General features: G+C 42.2%; 1 protein-coding gene across 3 annotated transcripts in view; it reads left to right on the forward strand.

Annotated features, from left to right (window-relative positions):
* TMEM245 (transmembrane protein 245) overlaps nucleotides 1–16,365 on the forward strand; it is an 894,766-nt gene extending 878,401 nt beyond the window's left edge. The window contains exons 18-19 of one of the 3 annotated variants that reach the window (XM_078687734.1): nucleotides 12,180–12,218; nucleotides 14,446–14,547. In XM_078687734.1, the coding sequence (XP_078543860.1) occupies nucleotide 12,180 (1 nt within the window). In that variant the 3' untranslated portion in view covers nucleotides 12,181–12,218; nucleotides 14,446–14,547. Of the gene's footprint in view, nucleotides 1–12,179; nucleotides 12,219–14,445 lie in introns of all 3 variants that reach the window. The other 2 variants (XM_078687733.1, XM_078687735.1) reach the window with 2 other exon arrangements.
* Nucleotides 16,366–17,449: the final 1,084 nt, after the last annotated feature.

Consider the following 17,449-nt stretch of genomic DNA (forward strand, 5'->3'; position numbering starts at 1 on the left):
TACAGGTGGCAAATCGGCACAACAGTCCCCTACGTGTTGAGGCTCATGAGGCATCTATAGAGAAAAAAACAAGTAGGCTTGTGACTGGGTTAAACGTTTTCCCTTGTTACCAATATGCCACAGGATGAACAGTAATGTTAACAACTAGATCGTGTGATTTATGTTATATGTTTGTGTGTTCTGTCTTCTTTTTTCACAGGGCACGATATCACAAGTTGGATGACATCATATGTCTAGTGATGGCAGCCCACATACTATATATATATTTTTCCACAGGTCACTATACCTCATTAATTGAAAGGAGCGGATTACCAGAAAAAAAAATGTGTCCTCTTCCTTTACAGGTTTCGCTATTTGCGGAAACTTTTTTATCTTAAAAGCTGTAGGTACATTATAGCCTGCACTTCATGTCACTTTTGATAAACATAACAGATTTTTAAGTAGAAACACGTGAGTAAGGTGGGGATTTGTGTACCCCGTCCTGAAGGAGTTACGACTCCGAAACATGTTGACACACACAGGAGGTAATGTACATAGTATTGCTTAAATACCTCCACCGATACCTTTTTAACAGGGCCAGCCCGGGGGCTCATTAAAATTTTCTGCCTACCCCACGAGCCAGGTCCTTTTTAATCATCACTCACTTTATAACCTCACCACTCACGCACATAGTAAAAAAAAAAACTCACATACACCACACATAGCCATTTAAGTAAGTGCTCCCGCGTAGTCGCAGGTAGTAGCACGCCGCATCCCGTAGAGGGGTACGAAGACCCCAATGATGAAGCATGACACCAAGGGTCCTTTTGGTGTGTGAGGGGTCTTTTACAAGCACTGAGTGCTCCCTACCACGTTAGGAAACACTCCACCTATCTTTAGGTGGATTCCTAGTAATCTTAGTAGTCAGTTCATCCTGTTTCCCCCTCCTGCCCTGCGCCCTCAACAAGTCCCTCTCCAATTGCCTTCTCAGCCACCCACCGTAGAACAACATTCCTCACAGGTCACCACATTCAGAGCCTCCCATTCCACCCCTCTGCATTCAGTAGATCACCAATTGTCATCAAAGTAGGCCTTCGTCACCTCCCTCAATTCTCCCTGAAATATGTCGTCCTTTAGCACCTCCGCACTCAAACGCCACAGCGGGACCCTTGGGAGAACACTCTGTGGTCCCCACTCCAGGAGCACTGGCACACGGTCAAAGATGTATCGTCTCAACACCTGTGTGTCTAGTACCATTAGGGCCGCCTCCCCTGAGAGTGGGAATCGGTCTAATCTACCTTAAACTGTATGTGTGGCGGTGTAGATGGTTTACCCCCACCCTCCGGGTGCATTGTGTGCCACGCATCTATATAGCCCAACCTTCCCTTGGACCACCCCGAGCACGGCTGACATGTTCGGTTAAGAGGAGAGTCGGGGTGTCTATCTAAGGAGCTATCCAACACACATTTAAAATCCCCCGCCCACACCACCAGGGTCCCCAAATAGGGCAGTAGAAGAGTCTCCATAAGCAGATAGAAGTCACCATTATCGACATTTGGGGCATAGATATTCAGGAGACAGACTTCCTGACCATCTAACTCCATGTGAACCAGGACAATTTTACCCTCTACATCAGCCTCGCTGCTCAGCATTCTGACCGGCATCTGAGGGGCCACCTAAATAACCACTCCCCGGTCATAGGTGGAGTAAGTTGTGAAAATCATCTGACCTCCCCATTGTTTATGGAGCTTAGAAACCTCTGAATCTGTTAAGTGCGTTTCCTGCAGCATAGCTATTTGCATGCTTTGTCTATGAAGGTAAGTGTGCACCCTGTATCTCTTTACAAAGCAGTTAAGGCCCCAAACATTCCACGTTACAATTTTAAACTGAGTTATCTAGCAACCCGTAATCATTCACAGCTTTATCACATATGCCCCGACAATGCTGCCAACAAAAAAATCTCTGCGGATAACGCATCGCCCCTATTCACCAGGCCGAATCCCCATAAACCAATACACCTAACAATCACACAGCAGGCAACCAAAAACCTAGACTGTGCCAGGTAAAGGGAGAGCCCTGGCACAGCACCAGGGGCACGTTGCTTGACACTCAGTCAAGTCTCACTCATGCAAGCTCACAGTATGGGGAAATGGGAAGGGGGAGGGGAAATAGAGGGAGAAGTTAAAGGGGGGCCTGCCTAGGCCGCCGTTCTGTGCCCCTCCCGCAAGAGTGTGCGAGCAGCTGAGCCCTTCCAGTATACACATGCCCTCAAGGCTCTTTGCTTTCAGCGCTCCTGGTGAGCTGCGAATCCCCCACTGCGCCATCCAAAACGGTTCAACTGCAAAAAAGGATTTGCGGCAGGTCAGGGGACCGAATCCTGCTGGATGTCCTCTATGACTTCTCCAGAACTAGTGTCGGAATTTGATGCAGTCACCGCTTCCACATGAGTCTTGGCTTCCTCCCGCTCAATCTGCAATCGTGCTGGGTCAATGTGGGGCATTGACTGTCCTCATTGTCTGAAGTCCGGAACCCCAGATCCAAAGAGCCATCTTGTTGCACTATAACCCTCTGGGAGGAACAGAAAGATGTGCTGTTTTGCTTTCCTTGCCTGCGTGATCTACGTAAGCGCTACGAACCCTGGGACCAGCAGCTGCCCTGCTCGAGGCCGGAGGACGTCTTTCACCCCGCACCTCCAGCCAGTACCACACCCCCTCCGGTGTAGGGAAAAAGTGGGTGCGGCCGTCATGTATAACTTTCAGCTTGGCTTGATAGAGTAGCATGTATTGCAGCGGCACCACCTTCAGCTTCTGTTTCACACCAGTGAAAGACATCCTCTGCTGTTGAACCAGCCACATGTAGTCAGGAAATATACGGATTGTGGGATTGGCAAAGGCAGGATCTCCCACCCGCCGGACCTACTAGAGAATAGAGTTGCACTCCCTATAATTTAGAACTTTTGCAATAAGACTGTGGGGCGCAGTGCCGACCGTGGGGGGGGGGCGGGGCAGGGCAGGCTCAGTGCTCTGTTCCCGCACTCAATCATGAACAAGGACAGGGAGGCTTCCGGGAACGTGTCTTTAATCCAAATTTCAAGGAACACTTCAGAGAATTTTCTCTCAATTCTTTCAGGAAACCAACAGGAGCGACCTTCCATCTCTTCAGCCCTGCTCTGTAGGACGTCGGATTTCATAGAGCGGTCTGAAAGTGCGTTTTTCAATGGCAGATCAACACCGGCCCTCATTGTGGCATCGCACCATCCCTGGCACCGCCATGCAGCCAGAGATTGTGATCGGGGGAAGCCGGCAGGAGGGGTAGGATAAATGAAGGCAATGTGGCAGGCCAGTCCGGAGCTCCCTAAAGTGTGTCTGTCGCCGACGCCATCTTGGCCGCCACCTGCACTTTATTGTAGTGAGAGTGGTCCCCTAGCAGACTTCCCCCTCCTGAGGGATGGTTTAAGGAGGTGCACTGACATTGTCACCTTTTTGTGGTGCACTGTTAGTGCACCTCCTAATGGCCATTTTTGCCTCTGCCGCATCCATAATACGGTGCAGAGGCAAAGTGATTACTTATTCACATAGGGCAGCTTCCCCATGTAAATGAGGGAATGTCCTCTGAAAGTGCTGGGTCTACATAACAGAAGGAACTGCACAAGCATCTGTGGCCCCTTCTATAAGTGTCTCCGGGGTGCACACAGCTGACACACATGGCTGTTGCTCTCGTGGGGCACTATTTGTAATATGACCTTGTATCTCCAAAATGTTCCCCTAGAAAAAGTGAGTTCTTATAAATACATGGGTTACATTAGAAAATCTAAGCTGGAAATCGAATTTGCCTCATTAAAATCGAAACTTTTGTCTACAGCAAATGCTTTGAAGGCTTTTGATCTGAAATAAGGAAGGGTTTCCCACTTTCCTCTGTGAACAGCTGTGCTGGGAAAATTAGAACCTCTATGAAGCTGAGCTACTGGTACTTGTTCCAACAGTTTACTCTTTTCAGTTCCCTCTTGCATAATGATTCAAGCCAAACTCGCTCAAATTAGGCTTTAACTCTTGGAACATCCTGGTAACGTCACAGTGTTTGCTTTATGCATTGTTCTAGTTTGAAGAAACTTTATGAAATTACATGCAACTTCCTCTTGACAGGAAGCAATGCCTTGTCCTGCAGCTAACTTGCTTCATATCCAACTCCTGCCATGGGGTAAACATACTAGAAAATGGAGAGCCTGGGGTTCAAATGTAAAAATATTTTGAATGATCTCTTTCTTAAACTAGAAAGTGTAACCAGCATATTTGTCTCTTTCTTATTTTATTTTTTTGAGCCATGATTACTACTCGATATAGTACAAAGGGGGAAAAAAAAGAAAACAAAAGAAATATATGAATAAAACATCAGTTATATACAGATTATTCGTTCATTAACATTGAAAACACAAATACAATTCCATTATTCAAGGTTCAAGAAGAATCAATACTTTCCTAACTCTACAATTTAATTGATTCAATGAGCAGGTGGTTTGGAATATATGTAAAAAATCTATCACCGAGGAAGAGAAAGAGTCATAATATACTAGCAGATTTAAATGTGCTAAAGTGACAGTGCCTGATTAGACCCATTGTAGAGTAGCCCACATCCCGTTAAACTTTAACCAATTCGAGGCCCTCTGGTCTTTGCCAAAGCAGCCTCCATTTCATATACTTGTCTAAGTAAAGCCCACATTTAGCCAATACTTAGGCCAGCATTATTTATCCAGACTCTGGCAATGCACAAACGAGCGCAAACTAAGATAATAGTTGCTAACAAGTACTCATGACTAACATCATCGTGTTTGATCCCCAAAAATATTTCCTTCTCAGTAAACTGATAGTTTGGGCCCAATACCGAAGGAAAAATATTAGAAACTCCAGCCCAAAATCTATTTAGCCCAGGGCAGTCAACAAACATATGCCTTAAATCAGCTGCATATAATTGGCATTTCGGGCAGTATGACTTGGCCGAATATCGTGCTCCTGCCCACTTGCAAATAATCGCTGGTCTGTAATATAGCATATAGATTGTATGGTGCTGCTGTAATTTTAAATTAACAGAGGTTACTGCCCTATCCAGTACCTCCATTGATTCCTGCATTTCTTCAGCCGTTACTTCAGTCCTAAGCATCCGACTTTGTTTGATAGCTATGTGCAAACTATCATCATTAGCAGCTGCTAAAAATTTCTGATAGGCCATACTAATTGCCCCACAGCCAGAGCTCTTATATATTCCTGATAATATTTCTGATGCACTTGGCAATACTAATAGCTTCTGGTCTCTGACTAGGTAATCCCTGATTTGTAAATACTTAAAAAAATTATTCTGCCTTAATCCAAACTCAGCTTTTAATGAGCTTAAACACCAGAACCCATCTTCGTCATACAATTGCCCAATCTGGCTTATGCCGTTAAGTTGCCACCCCTTCCCAATCATATAGTGAAATATGTCTGGGAACATAGGATTATCCCTTATCTGCGTATGTTGATGTAAATGGGGCAATGGATTGATAACATCTTTAATCGTCTTAAATTTAACTTGTTTGAAATAATTCGGGTCAGAGGTCTTATATAACAGAAACCCGGTCGATGTACTGCACGCTAGCTGATAGAAAGCAAACGGCAACTCCACTTCAGCCCCAGATAACAAACTCCTGATCCGTCAGAGAAACGAAGCCCAATAATAAAGCTTGGAATCTGGGAGCTTGAGCCCCTGATGTATATATGGTAACTCCATATACTGGTGAGCCCTTCTAGCGCGTCTATACACCCAAAGGAAACTACCCTATGGCACTACCAAAGGGGGTATACTAATAGGAAGCCGATGCCAACTATACAACTTAACCATAATTGTTTTGAGTTATGGCTCTTAATTCAAAGATACAATATCGCTAACTTTGCTACTAAGACAAACACCAAGGTATATAGCTGTTTGTGTGACCCCTAATAGGGGTGATATAGTCTCAGATTGAAAGTTTAAAATTGTTTGTGTCTTGGCTGCATTCAACTTATAACCCGAAACACACCCTCATTTTCCAGCCTGTACTATAATATTATCAATAGCTTTATCGGGATTAGCTGGAAAAACTGCCACATCGTCTGCATACGCTGTAACTTTTAATTCCACACCATTTAGACAGACTGGGGAAATCCCTCTATCCTGTTGAAGGTGTCTGATAAACAACTCTATATATAGAGCAAACAGCAAGGGGGACAAAGGGCATCCCTGCCTAGTACCCTGTTGGACACTGAACCGTGCGGATGTGATACTGTTCAGCTTAACAGCTGCCACCAGCTTCTTATAAAGCTTCTGGACTGCAGAAATAAACCGAGAGCCGAGTCCACATGTGTCCATAATCATCCAGAGAGCCTCCCACCCCACTGTGTCAAATGCCTTTTCCAAATCTAGCATAATAGTCCCTACCTGTTTATCAAGTTTGCCAGATACGTCGAAGGCCGTTATTGCCGTACTAATACGAGCCATTGTATCTCGCCCTGTGACAAAGCCGTGCTGTTGCTCCGATATTAGTTTGTGAGTTATAGGAGCGAGACGTGTAGCCAAAATCTTTGAGTAGACTTTGACATCCGCGTTAATTAACAATATGAGCCTCTATCGTCACTTGGCTTTTCCTTTATAGGGAATACGACGTTATTAGTAACATTCCATGAGTCATGAGGCTCGCCCTCATTAGTAATGTCAGTACAAAGCTGCACAAAAACCAGCACTAGTAAGTCACTAAAGGTTTTATAGAATTCTAACGGTATAGTGTCCTCCCCGACAGCTTTGCCCACAGGTAGAGATTTTATGGCCTCCTCAACCTCAAGTAATTCTATATCCTTTTGTAATTCAAAAGTCTCAGTGACGTCAAGCTGGGATAAGTGTCCCTCCTGTAGATATTTAAAAAAAGCGTGTTTATTGAATGGCTCACAATCTAATTGGGGATATAGCTTAGCATAGAATAGTCTAAACTGTTCCACAATATCCTTTGGTTGTGTAAAAGTCAAGCCACCCTTCCCTTTGATTAATTTGATATTAGATCGAGTCTTATGATCAGCAATTTGAGTTGCCAGTACCCGCCCCACCTTTTCTCCGTATTCATACTGAAATGTTTTGTGTATGTTTGTGATACCTAGTAGCTATCTTCTTCACTAGTCCTCTGTTAATTTTAGACCTAACCTTTAAGAGCCAAAGGTATATTGCCTGTGATGTTGGATTCCTTACACCAATTGCCCTAGCATGCCGGTGCTGACGGTACAGCTCTACCACCTCAGCTTCTCGCCTGTTTTGTGCCACAACAAACTGTAAAGTCATCCCCCTGATAAAAGCTTTCATACAATCCCATACTATTGAAATACTAGCAGATCCCAGATTGTTAGTGAGATATTCTTTTAATATCCCTCTAGTGTGATTAATATAGTCAGGGCTACTAATAGATGTCTGGCAAAATGAAAAAGCACAGGTTTCCTTTTTAATACCCAATTGTCTCCGTAGTGTTAAAATAACTGGGTTGTGGTCGGATATAATTTTGGGACATACTTCTATACGAGCATTTTCCAACAAAGCCTGTTTGACAAAAAACATGTAAATACGGGAATACTGCTTGTGTGGGTAAGAGTAAAATGTATACCCTGGAGGTGTTAGGTATAGTACCCTCCAAGCATCGTCTAGTTGATGTATATGCAAAAATGATAATAGAGCAGCCCTGTTCTTAGTCATTCGAGCCCGAACTTTGCTGTTAGTAGTATCCATCGTAGTGTCCTTATTACAGTTAAAGTCTCACATTACATTTAAATCCCAAGACCAACCAAATAATTCAAAACTTAAATCATCAAAAACTTCAGGACAATCAGTGTTCGGTCCATAAACTACACACATCGTAACCTTGTGCCCCTCAATCAATAACTGAGCAATACCCCACACACCCTTGGTATCAGTTAATGTTCGTAATACAGTGCCCACTGCATTCCTAGATTTCATTATAGCTACCCCCGTATTGAAACTGTTTGTGACGTGCATACTGTTGTATCATACCCAAGTTGACATAACAATGACCTATCCTTATATGCAAGATGAGTCTCAGTCAACCCAAGTAAGTGTGGTTTGAATGCGCGAAGTTCCTCCCCAATTAGATTCCGTTTCCTGTCTTGATTCAGCCCCGCAACATTCCATCACATATACTTCATGTCAGACATTTCCTGATTTAATTTTCAGCCCTCTCCAACCTGCTCTCTAATTCAAATACATTGTATGCAATATCCACATTTCCCATTATTACTTGCCTCTTTAAACCCCACCCACCCCCAGTGCGCCTATCATCAGTAATCCGATCATACTCAGGACATCGTCTCCTCCAGTCCCCCCCCCCCAGTACCTACAGAAGGGAATCAACCCCTTTATTCGACTGTCGATAGATGACAGTCAACGGAGAACGAGCCCCCCCAGCGACCAGCTTCCCTCTTCCCCCCCAATAACACCCAACAGTATATAACCTAAAGATTCAGCATGTGGATACATCATGAATATTAGCCCTGAAACACAAAAGAAGTATACAGCCCCATATCATCTACACGAGATAGGCCATGAAAAAGAGAAAAAGAAAAAGTGAGAGAGAAGAAACAGGAGGCAAAGTAAAAAGAGAAAAAGCTACCCCTAGCTCCTTTCAGAATATATTCTATAATAAATCTACCCCAGTCTCTATTTTCTATCCATTATTCTCAGATTGCCAAGCTGAAAGAACTTGTTTTGCTTTTTCCTCATCCTCAAAAAAATAAGTTTGTCCATTTCGAAATATCTTCAACCGGGCTGGCTCCTGCAGAAATACTTGGGAACAAACTACCTTAAAGGGATCGATCAGCTGTTGAAGCTTCCACCGCTTGTCTATTGTTGATTTACATAAATCAGCTTGCATGAACAGGGTTATAGAATCTACTTTAATTGGGGTAGAGGTACGGGCTTTTATATAAATTGCTTGGCGCAATAAAAAGTTGTCAAAAAACACCAAAATTGGCCGTGGACGGGATAAGCCAGCTTGATTATTTTGCCTGATATTAAACGCAAGTCAATATGCTCTTTGAACTTGCAAGTCCATGTCCCAATCCGCCAATCCTAGAAACGCCTGCTGCTGCAAATGAACAACATAAGCCCGTGGATCAGAACCTTCTTTCCCCTCCGGGATACCCAATATGCGTAAATTATTTTGCCAATGGCGATTTTCAAGATCTTCAAGTTTGAATTGAAGAAACGCCATCGGATTTGGCAAATCTAGTAGTGGAAATATTAGCTTCTTAAACCTCTGCCACCCGTTCTTGTAACTCCTGGCTGTCCCCTTTAGCTTGGAGGTAGTATTCCTGTGCCTCGGCTCTCTGAATGGAAAGAGCTTGCATTGTTGTAGACAAAAAAGACACCTCCTGCTCAAGTGGAATCATGGATTCGGCCGGTGGCCCCTCCACAAGATTTTCAGTTGCCACACGTTCTGTCAGAGCGGATTCTGGCCCACATACCTCAGAAGTATTGCTCCCGTCCCCTTTAGGACTGGTTGAGTGCACTAGTGGTGATGAGCCCCCCGATGCTGTAGGGGTGCTGGATGTGGCAACTTCCACATTGGCAGTGTTGGAGAGACGTGAAATGATGGTCTTGACCTCACCCTTTGATGCCACCCACTTACGCAGGGGCTGTAGCCGGAATCAGATTTTGTGCCACTCAAGGCCATATCCTTAAGTCGCCCAGATGTCGCAGATAGTGGCGCCTTTGAGCTGCCTCGCCCCTTTCCTCCCTCAGCTCGTCTAGTGCCTTTCGAATTCAGGCCTCTCCCCCCGATGTGGGAATGTTCTTTAACTGCATCTGGTACCGATGCGGCTTTAACAGCATTAGCAGTCTCAACCTCTGTGAACCCCCAATTCTCACCATCACGGCCACTTATGTTCAAGGCCACAACTTCTGCCCGAATGTCCTCTTCAATAGCCAGAACAGTATTAGTCACATGAGTTTGAGGAAAGTCTGTGAAAAGCATTACTTTAGAATTGTCACTGCACAGCGATGACTGAACATACAGCTGTGCTTGAAGTTCTGGACCGATAGTCTGTTCAGCTTGGGAGTGAGTATCCACATCACTGGGCAATAAGTGAGGATTATTAATGAAGCAGATGGCACTACCGCTGGTGCCAGTGCCGATACATAAAAACTACTGTCACCGTGTTCGTTCCTGCCTGGCTGCATGTGCACAATATGACTCTCTCCTTCCCCATCTCCCAACGTATTCATTTGGGTTTCTTCATCTCCGCTACTAACACCATTCACATCCAGGAGACCATTCCCCTGGCCGTCCCCCTGCTGATTTAGAGCTGAGACTACAGTGTTTGTAGCAGAACTGGATGTAGCAGTACTCCTAGCGCCATGCCCCTCATGAGCTGCCTTCATCAAAGCATCAGCCATCTCCAGCCCTGGAATTTTTGGTTCCGAGCCACAGGACCTAAGGAGCCCACCAGCTCTGCCCGACCGCAGCAGGCGCAATATTGGTCTTCCCAACTGAGGTTGGGTATCTGCCTCTGCTGTTATCCCAGAGCCCCCAGGCCTGTCACGAGTGTCTGAGTCACTATTTAAATTCCTCTCACCAAAAGCTGACTTTGTCAAAGATCCTGCAGCTCCTACTTCGCCCATGACATTTGCCACAGCTGTGCCACTTCCACGTCCTTTAGCTGCGGCAATACACTGCAGAGCCATACCAGTCCCGGTGCCAGAAACATGCAGCTTAAAGCCAAAGCTGAGCACTGCAGCCGCTGTTTGCTGAAAAGAACGCCCTGCGTGACTCCAGTGCGCCGCTCTGCTCACCTGGAAGCTGTTACGGGCAGCCACCGAACACACCCTCCACATCGAGGAGTTCTCCACGCTTTCCAGTCAGCTATACTGCATCTACCAGGTACGTCGTCCTCATCCGTGGCTCCCGCCTCCTGCTTGCCTTCAACCTTCCAGCTTTTCAAACGCACAAAAAGCTGCTCTGTGAGTTTTTACATTTTTAATATCAATTTTCATTTCCACTGCATCCATATTGCAAAAGAAGACCAGAACGGCGTGGGGAGCGCCAGATGGGAGGCTGGGAACACGGAGGTCAGCGGGGCGGCGTCCTCTGCGCGGACTCACTCCGCCATCTTCCCCCCTTGGCTACCAGCGTATTTGTCAACCAAGGTTTCAAGAATAGGAGTACTTCCACAGATTGGCACAGAATATTCTTTTCACTATACGCGTGAAAAACAAACATCTGCACAAAGTCGTTCTAAGAGTGAGAAGAATTAGAACCAAACCAGCAAGACAAATCGGAGGTTTAGCAAAAAATAGAAAATTAAATGGTCTTGCGGCGATAACTTAACAGACATCTACATTATTTTTGTTTGTTTCTTTTGAAGAAAAAAAAAATCATGTAATTTAGTTAAAAAAAAATTAAATGTGCAAAGTCGTTTTAATGCATCATCCATTTTGTTTACGAATGGAAATGGGACTAGCGCGTTGATTAAAAAACTTTTTTAATGGATTTGCAATGGATTATGCTTATGAAGTTTACGTATTCTTTTACTAAATTGCGTAGTACTGTTTTTTTAAATGATTTAGAGGTTTTAGTGATGACATTTTACATATTTGTATTTCTATGAGACAATTTTATGGCAATAAATAAATATTGACTGAAACCGTAGAAATATTTTACGGTGCACCAGTTAGTGGCAGAACTGACATGCACTGGAGAACTAGTCACACATGTTGGTCACATCAAATTGAACAAGCATTGGCATAGCCAATAGGTCTCACTTTGGGACCTTATAAGTATTTAGTTAGGCAGCACAATATCCTTTGTGCAACAACATCAACTGTTGCATGGCTCAACACTTATAAGGTCCCAAAAGCAAGACCTTTGGCTATGACAATGCTTGTTTTTATCATAGTTGAGATTTGACATTTATGCTCCTCTATGATGCCCTATTTAATGAGATCTATAATGGCAGTGTATGTTATGTTGGCTTGCATAATGTTCTGTTGTGGCCTAAACTGTCCAAATGAGCTCTGGGTGCTTGGCTAAACTGTTGCACTTTCAAATATTTTAATTTGTGAGGTATAATGGACTGCAGATCGCCCGGTGAGTTTTAAAGAGAAGATATTTTAATTCTTGCACCATTATATATCCATTTTAGACTGGTGATATGTGCTTATTGAATTGATTCAATTAAAAGGTATGTATTGGTGATTTTATATTATTTTTAATTCTATATATAAATGAATTGGCTAATGTGTAATCTTTCTGTGAGAATTTATTTCTGGGAAATACAGAATTTAATCTTGATCTAATAAGAAAGTCCTAATTAAAAGTGCTATTTCTTATTTAAAAGCCTTACTGTTCATCGGTTTGAACAAAGAATGGGCAAGTACAGTTATCCATCACAACGCACACAAATATTATGTACTTTTTTTTATAGCTATTGTCACTATTAATCGGTTTAATGGTGCAAAATCTGTCGACACAAAACAGAAGCAATTGGACTCCAAAGTGGAGTTGCAGGATTCAAACTTGTGACTTCTAAAATAATGCTTGTGATAGCAGGGATAGGTCCATTCAAAAGAAAACTGCACCGCCCAGCAGTACAATTGGAAATATATCATACACAATCACACACAGTGCATATCTCTCTCTCGGAGTGCACTCTTTACTTTCCATATCATGAACAGTACCGTAATCTGCGAAAAACAGTAGCTGAGTGGTGCAGAGTGCATGGACCTGCACTCAAGGATTCTGAGAGGGTTGACTCAGACTTTTAAACTTCCAAGGTTAACAAAAGGAGTGCCTTCAAGTTGGTTGTATAAATTGATAGTGTGTCCTATTAGACAGTGATTATTTTCCATTTGCGTTTTAATTTGATATATATAGCTCCCTGCTCATTAAACCACATTGGCAATTTAAAATCACGGAAAAAAACAAAGTTAACAGCTTAACTGGCATATGTGAATCGCCATTTTTTTGTTTAAAGTATTGTGGCGGGAAGCTCCAGCCACTACTGTTTTATTAAATAAAGATCTAAAAAGTCCAGATGGTGACCATATGATTCCTCCTTCCGTGTGTTAAGAAAATGTCACGAAAGTGAATGAAATATGAATATAATGCAAGTGTAGTGGCTAGCGGTTCTCACAGCCTGCAGGTAGTCAGTCCCTGGGGCAACGACCATCCTAGAGTACTTGTTAGAAGATAACTGATGAGGCTCAGTAGAAATAAGCATTGGCCACGCGGCCGTGAAAGTAATGCGGCCGCGAAAGCGAAAGTGATCGCAGGGACGCACTCTGTGGTGGGGGAGGGGCAGAGCGAGGCGCTTGGGAGAGAAAGTGATTCGCGCGCTGTAAGGCTTAATGAGCCATGACAAAAAGGCACATGGCGGCTGCGCGCATGCACGCGCGCATAACCGCAAGCTTGAGGCAAGCAAAAGCGTGTGGTAGCACTTTGAAAACCCACTTACTAAATGTCTCGCAGAGCAGCGCATGCGCTGGCTCAAGCGAGACCTAAAAACTTCCTATGCCATTGATTGTATTTCTCGGCTCTACAGGGGCTTGCCATCCCTCTCTCTCGTTGATAGAGATATGTGGAGGAATGTTCCACAGGTGATCGAACTTTGAGAGGGACATGGCCGCGTAACTGAGCTAATGATCAGCTGAGGTGGTGAGCCTGCTCCTGTTTGCCACTGGTCTCCTTTTGAGACATTAACATTTAATTAGTATATGTAGTTAATAATGTGTAACATGTTTTGTGTCGTGTCCTTGTTACTCCATCGCTTAAGGGCTGGTGCCCTCTGTGAAGTTAGTGTGATAGTTCTAGATTTAGTGAAATCTGTGATGAAGACAAAGAATTTCTGTGGAACGTATTTTTCAAGGAAGTAATGCACATTTGGTTTAATGAAAATTTGAGTTTTTGCGATTGCCTTTTAACGTACCATAAATATTAAGGTAACGCTTTCAGACTACTGTTCTATATTGTTTTTTTTTCATAGTTTTCTTTGGCGCAAAAGTGGCCCAAGGGATTTGTAGTGCTTTTCAACAGAAACAGATATGTTACACATTGTTTTTGATTCCTTTATTAGGAACAAGAAGGTTTAGTAATTTGCCCAGAATCACAGGATGTTGAACCAAGGCTGGGATTCGCACGTTGTTCCCCGTGTTTAAAAGCTCTAACTAGGAAGCCACACCTTCTCCTTCTATGAAAAATAATCGTTTTATTGCATAGATGACTTGCTCTTTTGTTCAGGTTAGCAGTGTCACTGACTCAAGTCAGATACCTCTGTTGTGGAACTAAAATGTATTCCACAACTAATTGAGTTAATGTGCTGTTTATTTGCGTGCACCGTTGATGCCTTTACCTTGAAACAGAAACAATTTTGGGTTTTAGTTCTTGTCTAATCTCGTATATATTTATTGCAGATCATGTGTGGAGAACCTTGATGAGTTGAAGTCAAAGACTTCAATCAAACCCGCTTGAAGTGATTTAGTGGTGAAGCTGCCCTGCTATTTCCACAGTCGCATGTATCACTGCCTTATGAACCTCTGCAGATTTGTGCCTGGCGACAGAAGAAAGAGACATTTCAAATGAAGAAAAGCATAAATAAGCAAAATATTATGCTGGCCTTTTGTGCACAGCTCTTCTAACTGGGGGAAGTCTGTTGCACGTTATTTTGCAATCTCTACTTTGGCAGCCATGTATTTTTTTTCAGCAGATTTTTTGATCTGTTTAATGTGTAATTACGCACTAAACTCCTAGTAGCTGCCTGACGACTAATCGGCTACTAATATTCCCTTTTATAAGTGATGCCACTGTGCCACGGTTTTGTAGTATTCCTTACCTTACTATATTTATTTAATATAAATGAATTGCACTGCATATGTTTAGGGATTAGCATAGGGCTGAATGTGAAATATTATATTTGCAACGTCCCTGTCATTTGAACTTATTTGATAGTATAGTACCCATCTTTCATTTCCCGCTTGTTTGAAGTTATGCAATTCGTAGCTTTAACTACAGAGAGGTTTTCCTGACACACAATTATGCCTCTCTACAAAAAAACAGGCTCTAAAAAACCTGAAAGATTTGACTTCGCTGTAAAACACTGTACTTTATAGAAAAAAAATTATCCATGTTACTTACTGTCATCTGTTTAGGGATTATTTAAGTGCACCGGTATAAACACTTTTACATCGTTTTCAATGTTTCATAAATCATAAAATATACAAAGTAAACATGCATTCGTCATAGTATGTAATCATCATTTTAATCATGGCCTTCTCAAAACAATGACGAGGCTTAAAGAATCTTTAAAAGGCAAGAGGGAGAGGGACGTTGTATATTTTAGGCATGATTTCGAGTTTGGTAGATCGGTCACTCCGGCACAAATATACCTGTATCCCTTCTACCATAGTGAAGGTGCCAAAGGATATAACACACTTTTAATAATGCATACAAGATATCCATCAGGTTTGTGATGGTGTAACCCAATCACCAAACTCTAAATCAGGCCATAATGTTTACTTACCCATAGTCCCTTAACTGAAGGAGATCCTTAATTATTACTCTGAATGTAAAATATGTATTTTTTATTGTTTTTATTACTAAACACATTTCCATTCACAGCACTTTAGTAAGTTTATTAGGTGATAACGGAACATTTTCTTGAAAACATGCAGAATATTTTGTGGAGCCCTACAGAAACTTTGTTTGAGTAATCTTGATTAGAATGATCACAGCTTAATATTTGTTCTTAATTAAGTTGTACCTCCACACTTGTAATTAAGGTTTGTATTTAAAAACGCCTTTTAGCATTTTGCTTAAGAATGAGGTATTCCTGGTCACCAGCATTTGTTTCGAGAGGGGTGGTTGTATTAAAATTTGCAAACCACTGTTCTAGGCAAAGATGTTTAAATAAAGTATCTGACCATAGGTAGCAAAAGGGCTTCAATTTGCAAGACAAGAGGTTTTTTGTATATCAACGTTGAAGCCATTGCTCCTACGTTATTTTTTTTCTGTGAATTAGTCCAAGAATTCAGGATATGTTTCTTGAAACCTTTACCACTGAGTATTTCTCCGGTGTTTGGAAGCTGGCTATGTCACATTCTTCTCGGAGTAAGTTATAACTGCACTACACATGTTTCAAGCATGTTTTCAATTCTTTTGTGCAATAGTACTCCTTGATCTGTGTCTGTAACTGTCCCAGTGAAAAGCTCTCTTTAATTTGGATACACAAATACTCAAACTGGTACTAGGGAATTCATTCTTACGACAATGATTTGCTGAAATTAATCTCTAGCAACGTCTTGCTTTCACAGTTATTAAACACTTGTATAGACCTATTGTCTTTTTTTGTGAGGATTATTTGAATGTTAATTTTGATACTCTATAGCGTGTAAGAACATCTGCAACTTGACTTAAGACGCAGACATTGCAAGTTAAGTTCTAAAGGTATAATTAACAATTTTTTTATGCATTTCTTACCTGTTTAGGGCGTGCAAATATTTTAGTATAGTTCACTAGAAATATAGACACTGATACAAACGTTCTGGAACCTTGAATTGTTCACTGACGCAGGAGGATAACATTCTAATTGTAAATTTCTGATCTCTGTTGTCCAAAAATCAAACATATTTGTAAGTACATGGGCTAACCTTTGTCCCTTTAAATTCTGGTGGCTCAGTTATAATCCGCACAGATATAATTCACTTATTTCTCAAAATAAGGATGATCTATTTTTAAGACAAGGTTAACCGTATCACTCCAAACTTTGTTGACTTCCATAACAAATCAGAATTCATCCCCTTGCGCATGCTACAATGTATCATTGCTCTTAAAAACCTACTTCTTTCTGGCTTAATAAGTGGAGATGTATCAAACCTAGCATGATAAGTTGCATTTACATCTTTCTTTGACCAGAATACCAATGACACAATTAAGCCAACAGTATAGCATTGTGATTCAGAACTTGATATATGAGCCATGAGATAATTGATAACAGAAGCAACTGTTGACAACTAGACTACATCACCACAAATCTATGACTAATATTTTAAAGACTCATGATTGAATGGGGACTGCATTTGCCATCAGGAAACTGTAATTTTTACCACACTCCCCAGAAACCTTGCTAGCTACATATTGCCCAAAATTCACAAAGACCTTGCAATCTCTAGTTCTTCCATTCGTGACCCATTGTCTAAGTATCTAAACCTATTTTGCTATATCTTTTATAGCTGAAATCAATTAATATGTCAAGGACTCAATGGATATGATTGAACTACACAATACACATTAGGATCCTATTCACTTTATTTTATTTATTTGTGGTATTTGTAGAGCGCGACACTCATCCCAAGGGATATCACGGCGCTGAAAGAAAAAGGGGACTGCTGAAATCATACGGGGGGAGTTAGTCTTTAGGGA

The sequence above is a fragment of the Lissotriton helveticus genome, chromosome 4_1 (assembly GCF_964261635.1).
Source record: "Lissotriton helveticus chromosome 4_1, aLisHel1.1, whole genome shotgun sequence".
NCBI lineage: Eukaryota > Metazoa > Chordata > Amphibia > Caudata > Salamandridae > Lissotriton > Lissotriton helveticus.